The sequence below is a fragment of the Cryptotermes secundus genome, unplaced genomic scaffold, assembly GCF_002891405.2.
Source record: "Cryptotermes secundus unplaced genomic scaffold, Csec_1.0 scaffold857, whole genome shotgun sequence".
Taxonomy (NCBI): domain Eukaryota; kingdom Metazoa; phylum Arthropoda; class Insecta; order Blattodea; family Kalotermitidae; genus Cryptotermes; species Cryptotermes secundus.
This window is the reverse complement of record NW_019734325.1, coordinates 428,947-452,131: the sequence shown is the minus strand read 5'-3', so window position 1 is coordinate 452,131 and position 23,185 is coordinate 428,947. Positions and strand designations below refer to the sequence as shown.

The following is a 23,185-nucleotide window of genomic DNA, read 5'->3' as shown; positions in this document are numbered from 1 at the left end:
CAGGTTGTGTTCCAAAAATGAACAGTAATACTGCACATTGACGGTCTGCTGTCGGGGAACAGTATGTGATGGATAACACCATCACAGTCATACACGAGAATCACCATAACTTTCACATTGCTGGGGTTCTGATGAACTTTTGATTTTCGTGGTGACCTGTAATGATGCCATTCGTTGCTTGTACGATTTGGCCCATGTCTCATCCAGTGTAATGATACGGCGTAAGAAAGCCTCTGCTTCATGCTCATAACGCTCCAAGTGATTACAAGCAGCATCGTATCGTAGTCATTTCTGCATTTCCGTCAAGTCATGCGGATCCCATCGTGATGCAGTTTTTCTCATGCCCAGGCATTCCTTCAGAATGTGAAGCACAGTCGTATGCGCTAATCCTGTCTCTCGGGCCAGCTCACAAATCGTATGGCTTTGACCACTCTCCTGTAACACGGAAAGAGCATACACTTCTGCTTCACTGACACTAGGACGACCTGGCCGATGCATGTCTGCCACATTTTGGTGTCCCTTGTTGAAGGCTTTTACCCGCCTTGCCACTGTTCTATAAGGCAATGCACATTCCCTGCAAGCCTCTTGAAGACCTTGATGACACTGTTGTGCTGTACGGCCTCTGGCACATTCAATCTTTATCCAACTCCGTTGTTCCTGTTTCGAAAACATTGTGACAACACTACATTAGACCGCCAGCAACACGAGGCTCTGTTCTTCTCGTCACTGAGCATGCGCGTGATGTGGGAAGGGAGAGTCCATTTGCTCTGAGGTAAGGTAGGTATGTAACTAATGTGTGGTATAAGCGACATTATTTGGTTCTCTTGCGTGGCATCTCTACAGCAGTGTTGCCACTATTAAAGTTCCAACGTGGGGAGTAAATCGCGGCCGGCGAGTAAGGCTGACAACCTTACCGCCATTTTTGAGCCGATTGTCTAGATAATGTGGGACCCACAACGTCTCACAACCCTATGGGCCTTCATGGCCTGGTACAGGGATAGCTTTACTTTACTTTACCCTCATATGTAGTTAGATAAACTGACAGATTTTTGTTGTTTTCCTGAGTCCCCTACCAAAATTTCGTGTGGACACATGAAAGGTCCTTATTATTGTTGTCAGTTTTAAGATTCTTACACACATTGTTGTATTCTGAGAGTTTATGAAGTGTGTGTGCAGGGATCTCTAGGAAACACTTTTGATGCCTACTTTCCTATAAATGCTTCATTCTGTTTAGTGAGGTTAAATGGTACTGTAAATTGGTAACTATGCTAGTTAATGATCCCTTTCTATGTGTGATGTCTTGTAGTACAAATTTTCTTTACATCAAATTCACCAGATATAACATCAGATATTCAGACTCTTGTCTAGATGCATACAAAATTTTGTCGATATATTAATGATCTATCTCCATACAAATTTTCACACTAAAAAATCCATTGTTCCTTAGTTATCACAGTCAAACTGAAATTTAATATAGATTTCATAATATTTCTATTCTGCCAAAAAACAAAACAAAGAAAGAAACAAACAAAATTTGCATGCTTTTAAGGTATTTTGGTTTATTCATTTACTTTCTTATTTTATTTTATTTTTTTTTTGTTATTCTCAATTAAAGGATTTCAGGACAATTTTTTATGTTTGACTAGTGCAACTCCCACTTCAGACATTTAAACAACTGCCATGTTGGTATTCTTAATGGTAGGGAATTAAAAGTTACAGGGTGGCTTCTAGTGAAATGGTCATACAAAGCTTCATTAAAATCTCTTTCTCTGTCTAAAGGAGTGACAGACCTGACAGATACATGCACATGATAGTAGCATAAGTTTTCTCTCTTTATAAAATATGAAATGTAGATTGAAGATAAACAAGAATTTGAAGGTATTTTCCAATATTCAGTTTATATCTATTCAAAAATTCATTCTTTACACTTTAGAGAAGTCATTGGCCTTGCAGTGGAACAGTTAAAATTGTCCCTTTCATTTCATTAAATGTGTAATGTTTTTTTTTTTTTTAGGGATTGCATCCTGTTGTGTATATACAATGAAGATATATAATTTTTACCATCACTGCAACAACAATTTATTTATTTATATAGCAGGCACTACATGTTTCGACCTCAAACAGGTCATCTTCAGGTGTTGCAAGTCTCTTACCTACCTTACTGAACTGTAATGCTAACATTCCCGTTTTTATAAATGTTTCGTACAAGTTAGTTTCTATTCATACATACATACATCAGCGCTTCAGAGTATTCATAAGTGTGCAACCAGCACTGAATATAAAACTTGTCAAACAACAGTCACAAGACAATCACAGATGGAATCACAGAACATCAATTTGACCATAGTTAAAATCTAAACTGAATACCTCAGTTATATAGATACAATGTTACATGTACAATTATACCAACAAGATAATTAACAATACATAATAATTCTCCTTCCTACTCATATATACATATGCATGTAGTGAAGAACTATAGTTGTCACATATTTAGATATATAAATTGCTCAGTAATATAATGAAATATACCTAAATAAACATATTTCTGACTATAAATCCTTACAATAAAGCAAAAATTCATCAACTGAATAAAAGGAATTATTGATTAATATATCTTTTAGTTTTCCTAGGAAAAGTTTGCTGTCTTCTACCAAATCTCTTACATAGAGAGGCAAACTGTTGAAAGGTTTAACACACAGATAATAGACTCCTTTTTGCCTTACTGCAAAATGTGACTGTAATACACAGTCTGTGCAGATTCTGTTAGGACTGTGTTCATTAGAATACAAGACATGAATTATTTTCAAAATTTCACTCTTTTTATTCAAAATAATCTCCTCCTGAATCAATACATAGCTGGAATCAATTGAAACGTTTTCAAAAACAGTCACTGCACTCCTTTTGTGCACGTTTAAAACTGCAGTACATTCTTTTTGGATGTCCTGGATGGTGTCATGACGGTCTCCTTTCATCGCCAACTTAACTTTTGGGAACAACCAGAAATCTGCTGGAGCAAAATCTGGCCAATATGGAGGATGATCAAGGACTGTGATCCCTTTTCTGGGCAAAATATCGCGCATGATCTTCAATTTTTTGGGTGGGGCATTGTCGTGGAGGAGCTACCAGGAACCTTGCTCTTGATACTCAGGTCGAATTCAAAGAATTCTGGCCCATAAACAATTGAGGACCCCTAGATAATAATCAGAATTCACTGTTTGACCTTCTGGTGTGTGTTTACTCGACTGTTTTGCATGCGCACTTTCTTTCGTTTCAGCTTCTTTGGGCTCAACCACACTGCACTCTGCCACTTTGTGAGAGGCTCATATTGAAAACACCATGTCTTGTCACCAGTAACAATCGATTTTGTAAATTTTGTATCACTTTGGGCTGATCATAACGTGTCTTTGCAGTGTTCCACTCTGGCGCATGCAGTACAAACTGCACACAGACCTTCCATTTGCCCAAATCCTCTGTCAAAATTTGATGCACAGTACTTTTTGGTATTCCTAAAAGCTCCTTAATGAGTCTTGCAGAAACATCTGTCTGAGGCAAGGATTTCGGTCACTTTTTTCACATTTTCTTCAGTGTGACTTGTTCTCGGCTTTGATGTACATGGAGTGTCTTCACTGTCCTCCCTTCCGTCGTGAAATACAGCATACCATCGAAAAATGTTCGAGCGACTCAAACCGTCACTACCGTACACACTTTTCATCATTTCATATACTTCTCTGGCTGTTTTGCCTAACTTCAGATAAAATTTGATGTTGGCTCTTTGTTCAACCGCCATTTTCCGACGAGCAAGTGTTAGAACAGTACTGTTACATTGAAGGTCAGATCAATTGATGCCGTGATGCTTGCACTTTGAAATTATAGACAGCCACCGCTGAAACTTCAAGAATCTTAACTCGCCAACAGATGGCATTGCAGGGCAAAATTAAAAAAAACTGACTCCTAATGGATCCTGGACACACCATGTACATGTAAATTCCCTCTATGTCTTGTGGACTTATTATGGATTGCATCATTAAAAATAAAATACTGAAGATTACTTATCATAAAATTCATCAAAGGTAATATACAGAGGATGGACAAAAATATGGAAACACCCAACAAAAAACACATTACCGTGACTAATACGGTATAGGACAACCTCTGGCTTGCAGAACTGCTTGCAGTCTCCTTGGAATGCATAAATAGAGGTCCTGTATGATTTGCAAGGGAATCTTTTACCATTCTTCCTGAAAAACATGGTAAGTTCTGTTATCGATGATGGAGGTGGATAGCGCGCACACAGATTGCTCTCCAAAACAGACCACAAAGGCTCAATAATATTGATATCTGGCGATTGTGGGGGCCATGGCAGACGTGACACTTCATCTTGGTTCTCAGAAAACCAGTCCTGGACAATGTGAGCTATGTGAACACAGGCATTGTTGGCTTGGTAAATGGCATCACCATGGGATGGACCTGGTCGCCAAAAATGGTCACATAGTCGTTGGCAGTGACGTGACCTTGCAGGGTAATGATGGGTCTGACAGAATGCCATGATATGGCTGCCCATACCATGATCGAAACCCCGCCGTGTTTCACTCTTGGCAGCAAACAATCTGGATCGTAAGCTTGGGATGGTGTTCTCCAGACGTAAACTCGGCCAGAAGTCGGAAACAGTGTGAAGGTGGACTCATCCAACCAAATGACCATCTTCCATTCCTCCATAGTCAAGGTTTTATGACTTCGGCACCACATTCTCCTCTTAGTGGCATTTTGATCACTGATGAGTGACTTTGGAATTACAGCTCGTCCAGAAACACCCTGCTTGTGGAGTTCCCTTCATACTATTTTGGTGCTGACAGGGTTTGTGAGCATGACATTCAGTTCAGCAGTCACTTTTGCAGCTGTAGTCTTCTTATTTTTCGTCACAATCCTACGCAATGTCCGTCTGTCTCGATCACTCAACACACATTTCCGTCCACACTGGTGTTTATTGGATGCGGTTTTTCAGTCCTCCTGTCTGCAGTCATAATCTTGGATACTGTGCCTCGTGAAACACCAAAAACCTCGGCTACCTTGGTTACAGAAGCACCCACCATATGGGCCCCAACAATTTGCCCACGTTCAAATTCTGTTAGCTCTGACGTGATGCACAAAAAATTGCACAGAACACTGTCTCGACAACAGATGAAGCTTGCAATGTATTGCGAAGGTTGTACAGGTAGTGGTGTTGGGCAGATACGACAGCGTGACCTACAAACGTCGCTAAAATAAACACTTCAATTCAGGCACGCATTTCACGAGGTGTTTCCATATCTTTGTCCATCCCATGTATATTGGGAGGCCATTGTTAATATGTTTAGTTTCTTGAATACTGGCCTGCATGTATCTTTGCTTCAATCCCATCATCACCCTAACAGTTTTCTTCTGCAAGAGAAAAATCTTCTTAGCATCTGGTGAGTTACCCCAGAAAACTATCCCATACCTCATGACTGAATGAAAATATGCATGATATACCATCCTAAGTGTTTCAATATTACTGCACAACTTCATATTTCTTAATGTGAAGCATGCCTTGCCCAATCTGGGTAACATTAATGTATTGTATGTTTTCCAGTTTAAAAATTTATCTAATTCAATTCCCAAGAATTTAATATTCATTGCATCATATAATATCTCATCTTTGCACTGCAGTTGCATTGGCATATTTCCATGATGATAGTTGTTTCAAATTTTAACACTTTAGTTTTATTCATATTTAAAGACAGGCCAATACTTGTAAACCAAAAGTTTAAGGAATTTAACACATGTCTGAACTTTGTTCGGATATCCTGGATATTATCACCTGATACTAATACACTTGTATCATCTGCATACAACAATAGCTTGATATCGGTATTTAGACCTAGTGATAAATCATTAATATATAACAGAAGCAGCAAGGGACCCAATATCAATCCCTGTGGCACTCCATATTTAAGTTTTCCAACCTGAACAAATTTTCCCTTTCTCACTATTGTACAGTTGAACTCTTTGTTACCTACCCTCCAGATAGGATTTAATCCACATTATGGTTTTACCACAAAAACATAGACAATCAATTTTCTCAGAAGAATATCATGAATGACACAATCAAACACCTATGTTAGATCACAAAAACAGGTCTATGCTGGTTTGTCTATGCTGATCTAAGGTTTTTAAGATATGATTAGTTATGGTGTAGATCGCTGTTTCCGTATTCCTACTAGGTGGTTCAAATATGACTGGGACTGATTTTTTTGTAAACAAGCTGCACTGTGTAGCAGCTGTACGACCTTGAGAGAGTGAAGCCACAACCTCCACCCTCCCTCCTGTTAGGGTTAGAACCTGTTCAGTCCTGTCTGGAAGTTGCTAGAGTGATGAGTGAACAGAAGGTACTGCGGAGCATGGAACAACGCATTGTGATCAAATTCCTCGGAGAAAACGTCCCGTCCGCTGAAATTCACCACAGACTCCAACGACAGTATGGGGAAGAGTGTCTCTCNTCTCCTACAGCAGTTTGAAGATGAAGGTGACGCATTTTTGAAGTCTATAGTGACCACCAATGAAACGTGGGTGCACTACTTCATTCCAGAGTCCCAGCAATCATCATGCGAGTGGTGGCATACTACCACTTCTCCCAAACCCAAGAGAGCACGAAGGAGCTGTTCGGCAGGACAAGTGATGGCAACGTTCTTCTGGGACTGGCACGGGGTTATCCATGTAGACTTTCTGACAGATGCCAGAACAGTCAATGCAGCTTTTTACTCAGACCTCCTGGCAACAGACATGAAGGAAAATATCCGATCCAAGGGGAAGAGAGGTGGAAAGTGGGTAGCCTTCCTTCAAGACAATGCACGCCCCCATATGGCCAAAACAACAATGGAAACCCTTCGGAAATTGAAATGGAACCTTCTGACACATCTGCCGTACAGTCCCGATTTGGCACCAAGTGATTTCTACCTGTTTGGAAGGCTCAACTAGACTTGCAAGGCATGCGGTTTGTGGATGATGCCATCATCCAGAATGTTTGGGAGTGGATACGCCGCCAACCACAAAACTTTTTTGAAAAGGGCATCAGGATGCTTCCAGAACGTTGGAAAAAATGTGTTGACTCCGGAGGGGAGTATGTTGAAGACTGACATGTGCAAGTAAGTGCTTGGCAATTTTGGTTAAAAAAAAATCAGTCCCGGTCATATTTGAACCACCTTGTATTTTCCCTAAAGGCAAACTGTTCAGATGCAATTATATTATTTGTATTTATGTGCTGCTTTAGCCTACTATACATCACTCTTTCAAGCAACTTAGAAAAGGTTGTCAACAATGACATTGGTCTATAATTTGACATACATGATTCATGACCTGTTTTGTATATAGGTCTTAATGACACATATTTCATCGTTTCAGGATAGATACCGTGTTTAAGGGATGCATTAAATATGTGACTGAGTGGCTTTCTTATCTTGTCTATACAATATTTTAATATTCTACTAGAGACACTGTCATACCCTGTAGAATTTTTTTGGTTTAAGTGGCTTCATTATATTCTTTAATTCTGCCTCAGTTACAGGGATTAATTTCATTTCTGGTATGTTATCATACTTGGAAGTATTGAGCAGTTTGTTAGCTTCATTTGTATCAGATTTGTAGTTACCAGTGTGTCTGCTATTGTTGTAAAATACTGATTAAAAGCACTGACTAATTCATTAGGATTATTTAATTTACTTTCCTCCACTTGGATTTCTACTATATTGTCCGTGGGTCAATTTATCGCTGTTTCTTTATTATCTTCCAGGTTGATTGTATTTGATCCTTTGATTTACTTATTAATTAATGGTAATACAATTTCTTTGCTTCTCTTATTACTCTCATTAAAATACTACATTATCTCTTGTAGTATAGTTTCAGCCCATCATCAGTCACAAATTAGACAAATCTAGACTAGACAGTGGTTAAAATTAATATACAGTAAGAATAAAAATCGTACATGTGATAAACTTGAGTACACAACAGTAGGTTAAACCTAATTTAACACTTAGGTGATCCTAGATCCACGATTTGATAATTAAAGAACGATATTAAAATGATCTTTCATATACCTGTAATCTCACTCAGCTAAATCTGGTGTTATGTAAAATACTTTCATTCATTTGCCTCCAGTCTTGTATTTGCATCTGGTTACTAATATAGCTAGCTTTGTCTAGTGCCAAAAAGCAATCTGTATCCATCACCTCTCACAGTAGTGAGTCTCAAGATTACTATCTTCTGGGATGTGACACTGTGCAGTTTAGTAGATGGACATTCTTATGAAACTTTGGTATTGATCCCCAGATTTACATGGCATCACACCCTAGAGGACCATAATCATTATACCCATCACTGTTTCATTGTTTCACTTTCATCCTTATTTTCTTATGGTGTATCACAGTTTGGTTACATATATTTAAGTGACCTTATATTCCTGCATGTATGGAGGTAATGAACATGTTACAAAATCTTGGCCAGGTGGTTTTATTTTAAGTCTAGGTGTTTGCTAATGAATGTTGATTCTAACACAGTTTATTCAATATGTAATAATATTTTTGCATGGTTGTGAATTTTTCTTCCATAAATGCAAACCAAATTTTGAAAGAGGTTTCATTCACGAGTAAGTCTGAAGCTTCTTTGTACCAAATGTCACTTCTCCAGGATTAGTTTAGGAGAAAAACTACCAGTGTAACAAGAATTGAAATATTCTTTAAAAACATTAACCATTTTCAAGTGAAAGTACAACAATTAATCCCTCGCTAAGAGAAGATCTCTTTAAGATATGTAATTCTGTCATCCTATGATCCATAAAAGTGCCCAAGATTCAAAAGCCAAACATTTTGGAATTGTAAGATTTGAGGTTTTCATGGCGGTGACTATGAAGAAAGCAATCTTCTGGGATTTGGCACCGTGTATATGTGGTGTTAATTGACGTTTCGGAGGAACGTAACACCTCCATCTTCAGGGTAGAAGGAAAAATATAAGAAATCCGCAAGCGAAGAGACCGTGAGAACCGATAAAAGCTAGAGCACTGTGTGATCAAGACAGCCTACATGCAGAGTTGGTGCTCCTGAGCGATGTATTCAAGAAGAACGGATACAACAACCGGCAGATCCACAGAGTTCTCAACCGTCGGACCAACATCAGCCAGCCTGAAGGCAAACCGGGCTCAGTTGCCTTCCTTCCCTATGTCGGGACCATATTCAACTGAATCAGCAGAGTGCTGTCCCAGCACAACATCAAAGCAGTGGGTCTGCCTCCAAAAAAATTATCCAGTTTCCTCCGGCCATTCAGAGATAGCCTGGGCCTAAGGACACTGGGTGTATACAGTATCCCATGCGACTGCAGCAAGCTCTATATTGGGCAGACAGGCCGCTCCGTGGACATGAGGTTGAAGGATAATCAGCGGCACATCCATCTTGGACATCCGGACAAGTCGGCNTTCTCTCCCCAACACAAAACCCTGCTTGTCCCGGCTCCTTCCCCCCTCCCCCCTCTGACTCCACTGATTTCACTTATAGACTTGCCCTTCCCCCCTTCCTTCACTGCTCTCACACAGCTGTGTATATTTCCAACACCAGTCTGCTTTTACCGGTTCTCACGGTCTCTTCGCTTGCGGATTTCTTATATTTTTCCTTCTACTCTGAAGATGGAGGTGATACATTCCTCCGAAACGTCGGGTAACACCACATATACACGGTGCCAAATCCCAGAAGACTGCTTTCTTCATTTTGGAATTGATTTATGTTTTCAGCAGTTTTAGAGATTATTACTTCAGAATTTTCCTAGAAAGTTATCATTCTGAGAGGTCTGTTTAAAAAGATACAAATATTTTTTGGAAAAACTTGAATGTCCTAAATTCACTTCAGTATCTAATGCCACAGTGGTAAGTAGTAGAATGTTTGATCAGTTGGGGAAAAATAGTAGATAAATATAGTAATAAAATTGTCATAATAACCAAGTTTAAATATTTTGTTTCAGTTTATGGGAACTTTTAGTACCATTTTATTCTTTTGACTAAATGTATTCTCAAACTCTTGGATCATAACAATTGAACTAGGTGCTTCAGATGTAACACATCTGACTTTATATTCTGGGAGTACCCAGTTTGAATCTAGACTGAGGTACCAACAATCCTGACAGATTTTCATGATTTGCCTCAGTGCCTCCAGGCAAATTCCTGCATAGTACCATGAAGTATGCTACAACTGCTTCCTTCTGCATCCTTTCCAATTCATCATTCAGTAATCTTTCTGTCATTCAATACTACAGTGCGTACAATCAAGTGCGCGCCGCGGCTGCAATTTGCCGTGAGTCATACCNGTGTGAGCTACAGACAATGTTGCTAAATAGCCAAAAATTATTAAAAAATCTAAACATAGGCATCTTGCTTAAATTGTATCCTAGCACTACATTTTTAGCCTCCAAAATGCAGCATTTCCCACTTTCTCTTCAATATTCTGGGCAAAATTTACACATATTTGAATGCAGTAACTAAATAAACATGAATGTTTATCTTTTCTATTTGCTGTAATTTAAGATCCATCTGAATATGATCTTTCTAACCATAAGAGAACTGGGGAATGTAAAGAAATTTTTTGTTACAATATGAAGTTTTATGTAGAAGAAAAATTTAGCTTCTCAGGCTGTTGTGCTTGAATTTGTGGATGTCTGAGGATATTTAAAAAGCATTATATCTTCAATTTACAAAGCAGAATAGACTGATGTATAGTTGGTTTTCGGTTTTTGAGCTTTATTGTATTGAGATTATTGTAAAGAAAGAAACAGACGTAATGGATTTTCATACATATTTATTCTCTCATATTGTATCCTGTGCTGTGGGCAAGTGTTTTACTTCATCACTCTATTATAGCTGCTTGTTCCTCCATGTGTGTGTTGATTCAGTTAATGGTTAATGTTAATGGTTGCATTACTGGCATGTTTGAAGGAATTTTGATACTTTTTAGTGTATAACAAATAGGAATTTTGGCTGTAAGAAAGATATAAGAACATTGTACTTTGTATATTTGAGATGTGGGCAGAAAGCATGTTCATAAAGCTTATACTTCAAAGTGATTCATTGAACCTTTAATATTGCATGACTGTTTTTCTACATAGTCCCTTTAGACATTTATCACACTTAGGATGAGGTTTCCATCTCCTGTCAATAAAAATTAATCCCCCTACCAATCTTCATTACAAACTCTTATACATGTGTTGTCATTTTGTGTTGTACAGTTTAAAAATTATGCTGGATGAACTTCCTTTCTGACTGCCTCTTGTATGCCTAATGTCTTGTAACTGTAACATGTAACTGTGTAATAAAGTATGCAGGCTAGAATGACAGTAGTATTCTGTCCTTTGAAATATCAGATTCCATTTCTTCATTCCCACAAACATACTCATATGAAGTGCAAGAGAAAGTTTTAAGAGCACTTGCTTTCGGCATGTGCATTTAAGGATTCAAAGGGATTAGACCATATTAATTTTAATTCTTATGTTTCTCATGGTAAATAGTTCATAACTTGTCACCAAATATTTTTGTGTATGTTGCTACTTCTCATTGAACTACACACATCATTGTAAGAAATTTGCAAAGAAAGAAAGTGTTCCTTTGGAACTCTTTGCATGTATCCACATTGTGTTTGTGAAGTGCATGCTGTTCTGATTAACAATCAACAGTGCTTGTAACATCATGACATCACAGCTATCGCTGCCAACACACAAGCCTGGATTTGGCTAGGTGTTCTAATCTCAACTGGAACTTGTTTGCCCTGACCAAAGTTCCTTATGATTCTTCCTTAGTCCTTTCAGACAAATTCAAGGATAGTACCCAGAAATGATTTGAGTCCACTTCTGCTCCTCCCTTTTCCAGTTAATGGTACATAACCATCCTCTCATAACCTCTGTAGCTGATAATAGGATTGTTAAATTACCAAGCAGGTTCTGACATCTGCATATTAGGGTATCTCTGTCCACAGTACTGAGGTGACATGAAAAAATTTATTTTTCCGAAAAAGTAGCATATTCCTTTCCCTAAAAACTAAAAATTAAAAATTCAAGATATTCTACTGCCTCTGATTTCCTGCAGCTATGAATAACATTGGTAATAAAAATGATAAATTTATCATGAATTTGCAAATAGATGTGGCTGAGGAATGAGTGTATTTTATTTACATGCAAAATGCATTCTTACTGGGAGATAAAGCAGCTAGTGTTGGTGGATTTGCCAAGTTTAGGACATGTTTATGGTGTAGCAGTTGGAAGTTGAGTGTGTTTATGTAATTGTCTGAAGAGCTACTAGTTTTGTAGGTCGTGCTGTTAATGTGAGAGCTAAAGTTGTGTTAATTGATGAGGCTGTACTGACAGATGCTACCTGAAATGCTAGTGAATCTTGTATTTTATAGCGCTAATAATAATATATAAATTCAAATTTGAGAATATTTCTATGGCTGCTTGAGTTTTGGTCTCTTTTCAGGCTGAACTGGAGGTGAGACGGCTGAAGGATGAGCTGGACCGACAGCATGAGAAGCTGCGAGAATTGTTACAGGAGCAGGGACGCAAGGTGCAAGATGAACGAATGCAGCTGGAGCGACGCTATACACAACAGATGGAACAACTCAGCACTGACCTTACATCTCAGTGGGATTCCTCCAGCAAGTTGCAACTGGAGCTGGAGAAACAGCGCCGTGTTGAAGTTGATCTCCGCAGAGACCTCCAGCAGAAGACAGTGATGATTGAAGAATTAAAAAAGGAGCTCCAGAATAAGATTGGTGAGCTTCTTTGCAGACATAAATTCAAAACAATCTTTATTGAATGTTTTTGTAATGAATTTCACTTAATTTAAACTATACCATGTTAAAGGGGGTTGTTTATCACCACAGCATGGTGCATCCTCATGTTATACCACCATAGTCAATAAGTTCGTGGACTGGCTGCATAGTGTTGCAGTGCACTACAGAAAATAGATTGAAGCATGATATGATGCCCTATCAGTTCATCTCTCATCACAGCAAGAGGAAGTTGTGTGCAAACAGTGAAAGCAGAACTATGGCCTCTATTGTAAACTGCAGTTTAATGCAAGTGGCAGAAATTGAGAATGTGGCAGTTTGAACAACGGGTGAACATCAAGTTTCTTCAAAAACTAGGCAGATCCCCTACTGAAATGTTTGACATATGAAGAATTGGCTGTTGCTACATGACAGCGCTCCTGCACATTGCTCTGTTCTTGTCCAAGAGGAACTGGCAAGGCAACAGGTCACCGTTTTGCCACACACTCCGTACTCACCTGATCACACACCATGCAGTTTCTTTCTCTTTCACCGCTTGAAAGCAAAGCTATGCATTCGTAGATTTCAGTCGTCCAAGGAGGTTGTCAATGGCACAAGAGACGCTGTATGGGAATTTCCTGCCAATATGTTTCAGCAATGTTTTCGACAGCTATATCAACGTTGGCAGACTTGCATAGCGGCCAACGGCAACTATTTTGAGGGCCGATGTGGATCTGTGTAAGTGTATGTGAATACCTTGTAATATGATGCGATAAAACCACAGTCCACGAACTTAATGACTGTACCGTGTATAAGGAGAACACAACTGACATTTATTTTGAACAAAGGTTTACACTTCTCTTTTTTTATCAGAGTAAATGAACTAGCTGCAGCTTACCAAGCTAAAATATAAAAATCTTATTTATTCAAAGTAAACAGTGACAAGTGAATTAACAAGGTATAAGTTAGATTTAGTGGGAATACAAGATGGAATGTATATGCTACTGAAAAAGCAGACCGTTACAGATTTTTCTGTGGAGCTGGGAATGTGAAACATCACATATGAATGTATGTGCCATCATCATCGTTGTCCTTTCCAGGATTATGCGCATTATTTTGTGCTTTCCAAATATAGTTTTCTTTTGAAGAAAGCAGTCTTCTGGGATTTGGCGCCGTGTATATGTGGTGTTAACCGACGTTTCGGAGGAACGTATCGCCCCCATCTTCAGGATTGAAGAAAAAGTATAGGTAAATCTGCAAGCGACAACACCGTGAGACACGGTAAAGCAGACTGAAGAGGATACCGTTAGAGCAGAGAGGGAAGGGGATGAACTGCGAGTAAACAAGTGAAAGCAGTGGTGTGGGAGGGGTGGGGGAAGGGAGCCGGGACCAGCGTGATTTGTGTAGGGGAGAATATAGCAAGGTTAACTGGCTGGGCTTTAACTGTGAGCTGAGGGGGGGGGGTTGTTATGTTGGTTGGTCATGGCCTTGTGGCTTCCTGGATCTAGCGTCATATCCCGGTGGGGTGTTTTTAAGAGAACAGATAAGAGGTTTCCAAGACTTGCTGAGACGAAAACCATCCTCTCTGTTCATATTCCCTGGATGCAGTTCGATCTCAATGGCTTCCCTAATGATGCGATCCATATAGCGCGTCTTGGTGGCGAGGATGGAGGTATTCTGAAGCTGAATGCGGTGTCCCAGTTCGATGCTGTGTTCAGCTACGGCCGACTTGTCCGGATGTTCGAGACGGATGTGCCGCTGATGCTCCTTCAACCTCGTGTCCACGGAGCGGCCTGTCTGCCCAATATAGACTTTCCCGCACTCGCATGGGATACTGTATACACCCGGTGTCCTTAGGCCCAGGCTGTCTTTAACCGGCCGGAGGAAATTGGATAATTTGTATGGAGGCAGACCCACTGCTTTGATGTTGTGCCGGGACAGCACTCTGCTGATACGGTTGAATATGGTCCCGACATAGGGAAGGAAGGCGACTGAGCCCGGTTTGTCTTCAGGCCGGCTGATGTTGGGCCGACGGTTGAGAACTCTGTAGATCTGCCGGTTGTTGTATCCGTTCTTCTTGAATACATCCTTCAGGAGCACCAACTCCGCATGTAGGCTGTCTTGATCACACAGTGCTCTGGCCCTGTGCACCAATGTAGAAAGTGCAGCTTGCTTGTTGGAAGGGTGGTGGTGGGACGCAGCGTTAAGGTACAGGTTAGTATGGGTGGATTTGCGGTACACTCTATGGCCCAGGGAACCGTCGGGTCTCCTGTAAATATCTATATCCAGGAAGGGGAGGTGGCCTTCAGTTTCAGTTTCCATTGTGAACTGGATGCACTGGTTGATACTATTTATGTGGTTCAGGAAGTCCTGGAGCTTGTCGGGACCGTGTGACCAGATGACGAAGGTGTCGTCCACGTAGCGAAACCAGCAGCGGGGCTTGTGTGGGGCCAAGTCAAGTGCCCTCTCCTCGAAGTCCTCCATATAGAGGTTAGAGATGACCGGAGAGAGTGGCGAGCCCATCGCCACGCCATCGGTTTGTTCATAGAACTGGCCGTTGAAGGTGAAGTATGAGGTGGTCAGGACATGGCGGAAGAGTCTCAAGATGTTTTCTTCGAAATGTCGTCCTAGCAGATCCATCGTATCTTTTATAGGCACCCTGGTGAAGAGTGACACTACATCGAAACTGACCATTATGTCGTGGGGATCAACATGGAGAGAGTCCAATGTGTGGACAAATTCCATGGAGTTCCTCACGTGGCGTGGACCGTTGCCAGTGTATGTCCTCAGTAGGCCAGCCAAGTGTTTGGCCAGGCGATAGGTGGGAGAGCCAATGGTGCTCACAATGGGCCTTAGTGGAACGTCAAGCTTGTGGATTTTCGGCAACCCGTAGAGTCTAGGTGGCCTGGACCCTTGAGGTCGTAGCTGTTGGCAGACCTCCTCAGCAAACGGGGACTTTTTCAGAAGAAGGACAGTCTTCCGCTCTATGGCATCAGTAGGATCCTTCTTCAACTTCCTGTAAGCCTTATCCTCCAAGACAGCGGCGATCTTCCGGTTGTAGTCGGACGTATCCAGTACCACTGCCGCATTACCCTTGTCAGCCGGAAGGACGGTGAGCGCCTCATTGGCTTTTAAGGACCGAAGGGCTCTTCTCTCGGCACCAGTCAGATTGTCATTTGGCTTGCGGGGGTTCTTAAGAATCCTGACCGTCTCCTGTCGGATCTCCTCCGCAGTCTCTACAGGCAGGGCCACTATCACTTTCTCCACCCCGCACAGGATATCCTTGACGGGAACGGACTTCGGAGCCACAGCAAAGTTGAGGCCTTTGCTCAGGGCCGAGAAGGCCGCTTCATCCAATGGCACATCACTCAAGTTGACCACTGTCTTCTTGCTGTCAGGTGGGCCGGGTGGGTGCTGGGCCTCATGCAACCGTTGAAACTTCTTGCAGTGCCTGGCTCTTACGTCATCAGCGATGCGTAAAGCCTTCTCACTGGTGATGCGGTCGATCAGGTCCCAGTCATCGGCGGACAAGTCCTGGGTCAAGCGCAGGTGTAATTTAAGCAGTTCTCTGGATACAACGTCCAGCTCCCGCCTGGTGTGGTGGATGCGTTCACGGAGCAAACAGAAGCTCGTGCGTCTATAGATTCTGTCGGCAGCGTCAGAATTTATATGGTGTTTGAACTGAAGGAAACGAGGGATGGTGTTTTGGTCTCTGCATCTAAGAAGGAAGGGAAGGGTAGAGAGTAGTTTAGTCTTCTTGATTCGTAGCGTCTCGAGTCTACGAATGTGTCGTTGAGTAGCCTCCCCATAGAGGAACACTATGTAAGATTTGAGGCTTTCACGGCGGTGACTATGAAGAAAGCAGTCTTCTGGGATTTGGCACCGTGTATATGTGGTGTTAACCGACGTTTCGGAGGAACGTATCGCCCCCATCTTCAGGGTTGAAGAAAAAGTATAAGTAAATCTGCAAGCGACAACACCGTGAGACACGGTAAAGCAGACTGAAGAGGATACCGTTAGAGCAGAGAGGGAAGGGGATGAACTGCGAGTAAACAAGTGAAAGCAGTGGTGTGGGAGGGGTGGGGGAAGGGAGCCGGGACCAGCGTGATTTGTGTAGGGGAGAATATAGCAAGGTTAACTGGCTGGGCTTTAACTGTGAGCTGAGGGGGGGGGGGGTTATCTATCTCTCCCCTACACAAAATCGCTTGTCCCGGCTCCCTTCCCCCACCCCTCCCACACCACTGCTTTCACTTGTTTACTTGCAGTTCATCCCCTTCCCTCTCTGCTCAACGGTATGTTCTTTAGTCTGCTTGACCGTGTCTCACGGTGTTGTCGCTTGCAGATTTACCTATACTTTTTCTTCAACCCTGAAGATGGGGGCGATACGTTCCTCCGAAACGTCGGTTAACACCACATATACACGGCGCCAAATCCCAGAAGACTGCTTTCTTCATAGTCACTGCCGTGAAAGTTTTCTTTTGGTTGATATTTTTATATTTTTTCTGGAATCCTGTCAACATATTCAGATTTCCTCAATATTGTTTTATAATTTTGTTATTTGTGCAATTTATTGTTCTCTCATGATTTGTTCATTTCTTTTACAGTCCAAAAGGGTGTCCTACAGACCTCATGCTATGCATGTCTTCTGATATAAATCTTCCCTCTTAATTTCTTCCTACTATCCATGACTGACTGCCCTTAAGATTATTTGGGCCCAGGAAGTGTGTAATTTGTAGTCTATTTGCCTATAAACTAATGGTGGTTTAATATTAGAGTTAATTTCACCGACCACACAACACGTTTTTATTATTGTCACACTACATGTTTTGACCTCAAGAGGTCATCCTCAGGTGTACAAACACAGTTGCACAATCACACGCAATATATGTCAAGTTTCTTCTTATAAAATACAAATTAAAAATACTATTCCAAATGTTAAAAGTTAAAATTTAAATAAATTAAATTAAATAAATTAAATATATTATTGAGTNAAATTAACTCTAATATTGATTAAATACACAACAGGATGCAAGAAACAATTAAAGTAATGGTGGTTTGAAAATCTGATTTATAATTACTAGTATTTCGGTAAAAATTGACAGTTTTTACATCCAAATTCTTATCTCCATTTGATTTAATTTTTGTTGGTTATTTAATGGCACTTTTAATATAGTGTAGTATAGCTAGTATAGCATAGGATACATCTTAATATTATTATACCAAATTATTTTATTACATCAAATAATTAAGAATATTAATTTGTTCCAATATCCTGTCATGAGCACATCTTGCTTCTAATTGCTTCCGTTCCTCTCAAAGCCATAACATTTTTTTTCAGTATTCATATCCATGGAAAATTCCATCACTGTATTATTCAAGTTGTATTTTGAGTACTGTAGAGCATTTTTGTTTTTGGGCAGAAGGATCAGATCATCCTTTTGTGTATTATTTTATTCATGTAAATAATGAATAGAAATAGTGAGAGGCTACAGCCTTGTCTCATCTTCTGTCAATTTCTTTCCATTCAGAAATTTCTGGCTGTTCTTACTATTATTAAGTTGTCATTTAAGACTCATATATTGCTATATCCCGTAGGTTGGTTATATAATCCTATATAAGAATTTTAATTAATTTAATCCTATTAACTTTTTTAAAGTCTAAAGGCCAGATAGGTTTCTACATTGAATTGTAAGAATTCAGCTGTTGAATATACATGGAGTTACCATTGTCATATAGACTAAAATACACAAGGTTGTGCCATTGGTAGTACCTGAGTCCAATTATTTTGAAGTTCAAATTGGTATTGAAAGATTTAAGAGGCATAAATCACCAAATATTGGTTGATTCCAGCAGAATTGATCCATTCAAAGATCTATAAACTTTGTAACTATATTTGAAATTAAGAAGAATTATCATAGCAGTTAGAATATGTCACTGTATCTTATAAGAGCAGTGATAAAATTGACTAGTAATTACACTATTCAACAAATCTGAATGTTCTTTCTGTTTCCCTGATAAATCTGGGTGCTGCCCATTGATTTTTATTGTAGAGTAAATGAAACATTTTTTCAACATTGCCGTCTGCAGTTCTTGTGGTTTAGAGGGAGCCGGAAGATCATGTCATAGAATGCTCTTTTTGCTTTTCAAGAACTTAATACTTTTCTTCCAAAAATACACACAAAATTGAGTATAAAGTACTATCCCAGCATTTACCTTGATGGACTTAGGAAAACCATGAGTAACCTCAGCCATTGTCCCAGCCAAGGTTCAAAATGAACACCTCTGTACAAATCTACCACTGCACCAACCGTCTCAATGATGTGTCCTATTATTCATTCAAATTGTGGTTAGTGTACAGTATATTAGTCTAATTGTTAGTTACAAGGCCATAGTTTGCTGGTTTAGGACTGTTGTATCTAGGAGATAGTTGTTTGCTGTGTTGTAAAAAGTAAAAAAGTAAAGCTATCCCTATACCAGGCTGTGAAGGCCCATAGGGTTGTGAGATGTTAAGGGTCCCACATTACCTTGACAATTGGCTCAAAGATGGCAGTAAGGTTGTCAGCCTTATGCGCCGGCCGCGCTTCACTCCCCAGGAAAATTATTTAATTAATTCTTGGTACTCATTTCTGTTAGAGGCTGAGTCAACCCTGGGGCCTAGTGCGCTATCTAAGGGAAAGGGATTTCCAAACAAAAGTCTTACAAGCATTTTGGGACTTCTGTACTCTAACCAAGTTTCAAGAATCTATCATTTGTATCTTCATTTAATGTGAAAGCTGTAATGGAACTGTAAGAACTTCAGTTGTATTGAATCATTTCGGTGCTATTGAAAAGATGCTAGGTCTGCTGTGATATGGCTGATGCTTAGACAGTGGTGTTCCAATTCATATGATTAATGTATATGTTAATATTTGACTTTCAGCATTATTGCTTCTTATCTGGGAGAATGCAGATTTCTTTTACATGTGTTATTCAAGACTTGAAGATTGTATAGCATTAGATTTGGCAGTTGTGCAACATTTTATCCAAATTCAAATGGATGTGGTGTAATGGGGGTTGCAGGCTTGCTACAGGCAGAGCTCGTGCAGGCAGCTGTGGATCGTGGATCTCTGGAGCAGGAGCTGGCTTCCAGCAAACTGGCAGTTGAGCGGGCAGAGCGTGATGGCAGGCAGGAAGTATCCAAACTTCAGGCAGAAGTTGCTGCTCTGCGGCAGCGTCTGGACCGAGCTGATGCTGATCTGATGCACAGCCGAAGGGAGAATCTGCGACTTGCAGAACAAGTTGCCTCACTTGAGAGAGAGGTGTGATTGGTCAGAAAAATCTCTGGTGCTTTGTGAGACCCTATTAGAAATTGTATTGTTGGGGCTCTTATTGTTTTCTGTTCTGATATATGGACTTATATGTCTCTATTTCCCTGATGTACATATGCTCAGATAATGTAAACAAAGAGAATTGGAGAAGAATAACAGTGTAAATGAATAGAACAACAAAGAAAAGTAAAAGGAAGAAATTGGAAGTCTGTGCTATAGTTGCTTGTTTGTCATTACATCAAAGTGATAAGAGCCCTGCTTGCATTTTTGGCCTTGTAGTATTGCATTATTAAAACTTCAGTAGAAATCCCAAGTAGTGATTCTTGATTTTATCTGTTTCCCATTACAGTTTGAGTATTGTCCATTGGAATTCCCATGAGAGGGCTGTAGGCTGCAGTGGTGTCTGTGGCCTGAAGTAAGACTAGTGTAGGGACCTTGCATGTGACATGGAAAAACAGAAAGACAGTTTATGACCTCAGTGTATTTTCATGACTAATATTTGAAATTATGATGGACAGAAGTTGAAATGACAGTAAAAAAGGTTACAAAGAGTAGTGTAGCAATCTTGTATGTAGCTGATGTGGACAATGAAATAATTTATGATAATGTGTAGTTATGTGGCTCAGTTGAGAAAGTATGGGCATGTGAGGATTATTAACCAACCTAATTGTCCATTCAGTAAAGAGATGGGATGGCGCTAACAGCAAGCCTTGGCTACCTGAAAGGGCATCTGAGGAAGTAGAGGGTAGGGTTCGGTCATGAAGAGATGCAGAGCTCATGTTACCGAGCCATAAAACAATACTGAAAATAAAATTACCATTGCAACTAGCCAGTATAACACAGAAGAATAGTTATTAGTGGTTCTGTGCCAGGCATCCTGCCATCCTTGCAATTAGAATAACTGCTTTTTCCATTGTTACTTGCATCTCCAAGCTGAATTTTCTATATAATTTTCCCAGCACTTTTGTACTGTATACAGTGAAACTCCCATTCAGGCTTTTCTTTGGAGAGCAGTGGATTTCAACACTAAAGGGGGGGTAAATCTTAAATGCATGACTTTTTAACACTGAGGTTGTTGACTTTGTATCATTGAAGCTGAATGTTAAATGACAAAGAACCTTAAATCAAGTAACATTAAATGGGGATTCTACTGTAATCAGAATGGATTAATATTTTATATAAATGCATGACTAATTTTGGATAATCAGATTCTCTGTTATATTGGTTCCCAAATGACAGTATCATTCCTTTCCATCAACACATATCTGTTATTCTTACATCATTTAAACTGAAAGCCCAAATATTGTGTAATTTTTTCATTTTTTGTTTGTTTTGAAGATTACATCCATGGCTGCTAAATAGTTTTTCTTCAGTATACTTTCAGGAGCCTGCTTCTTTCTTATCTGTGAAGAATTAATGAATAATGTTCCCGAATGCAGTGAAATTTAATTTATTCATTGATATTTTCAGACAGGATTGTTTTCTTTTCATGCCTGATGCTGATAGTTTTGAACCAGAAAACTTGATTATTTTGCTTTCTTTCCTATCTTGTAGATTGTTCTAACAGAAACACTGACAGCATTTTCAGTTGGTATTTCAAAATAGCCAATATTCTTCTCCTCATCAGAATGCTTTATATCATCATTAGTTGTTTCCTGACCTTTACCATGTGTTGTATGTTCTTAATAAGCCAGTAAATTTACACCGGTTATATAAGTGACTCTACCATCACTTACAGTGAAATCATTGAATTACTGACAATGCATAGAGCATCAGATGATTAAGATAAGGGGGAGAGAGGGAAGGAGTATATGTTACATTTGCTCTACATGCACTGCTAAGACTAAGAAGTAGTAAATGTAATAACATTTTGAGAAAAGTTGAAAGCATGTATTATTTTGGTATTAAAATTTCATCAAAGTTAAAAATCAAAATGAAAATGCATAGAAATTCGATGAACCCTGGAATTGTACCACATATACACGGTGCCAAATCCCAGAAGACTGCTTTCTTCATAGTCACCGCCGTGAAAGCCTCAAATCTTACAATGAAAAGTTTACTTACTGATTGTTTCTTAAATTTATGTTGACCATCCTTGTTGTGGTATCATATTTTCTCCAGTTAGGGTTTCATTATGTCAATTTTCCAGTTAATTGTCCCCCAACAAAATATCAAAGGTTTTCTCTGCATGTGCATAATAAACATTGCCCATATTGAAGGTCATTAAAAGTCATCATTGTATGCAGGATGTCACTATAAACTGGGAGGATATAATGTTTTATTGTAGTGGGCCATTAAAAGTAACCAATGTTTGCAACACTACAAAAGGAAATGCTTGATATTTCTGTGCTATATCTTGCTGACTATTCTTAACACATTGCGGACCAGACGGGCCATATGGCTCTCTACGTTTCCAAGCGTTGCAGACCGGACGGACCATATGGCCCTCTACGGTCACGTTATTTTGCAAAACGCTATATATCGCTGTGTGGCTTCGTTGAATCGTAACTACTGCGTAGATGACCTTGGGAATGATTGCTGCCTTATCTAGTAACTCGACCAGAGTCATTTCCTGTCACAACCTAAACAAAATTGGCTTTGTTCTAATCCAAGCTTGTACGTACGAACCACGCAGCTACCAGTTCAACATGGCTCAGAGACGAAAGCAGTTGCGATCTCTCGGAGGACAGGAAATATTAGATATGTTCTCCGATGAGCTATCAGATTAGCCAACTGCTTCATCTTCTGATAGCGAGGCCATTATCAGTGACAGTGACAGTGACGGGGGCCACAGGGCTGCCCAAAATGTGTCAAGTGAAAGTGAGAGCTCCGTTGAAAGTGCGAGTGTCGGGACAGCTACATGGGATAAAGTGGACAAAACCCCCACTTTGGGAAAGTTTACTGGTGATCCGGGGGTGAAGCAGATGCCATCGAACCCAACGGACGTGTCTGAAGTTGCGTCACTGTTTTTTGGAGATAGTTTCTTTAACGGAAGGGGGACATTCTTCTTCAGTCCTGGAGGGATACTCGCGTTGTGAATATGGTTTCCACTATTCACAATTCGAGCAT

At 40.0% G+C, this 23,185-nt stretch overlaps 1 protein-coding gene across 1 annotated transcript in view; it reads left to right on the top strand.

The window, feature by feature from the left end:
• LOC111868684 (serologically defined colon cancer antigen 8 homolog) overlaps positions 1-23,185 on the top strand; it is a gene marked incomplete at its 5' end in the record, with an annotated part of 85,900 nt that overhangs the window by 28,332 nt on the left and 34,383 nt on the right. Inside the window, 2 exon segments of the mRNA XM_033753135.1 lie at positions 12,518-12,812; positions 19,869-20,107. Coding sequence (XP_033609026.1) covers positions 12,518-12,812; positions 19,869-20,107 — 534 coding nt within the window.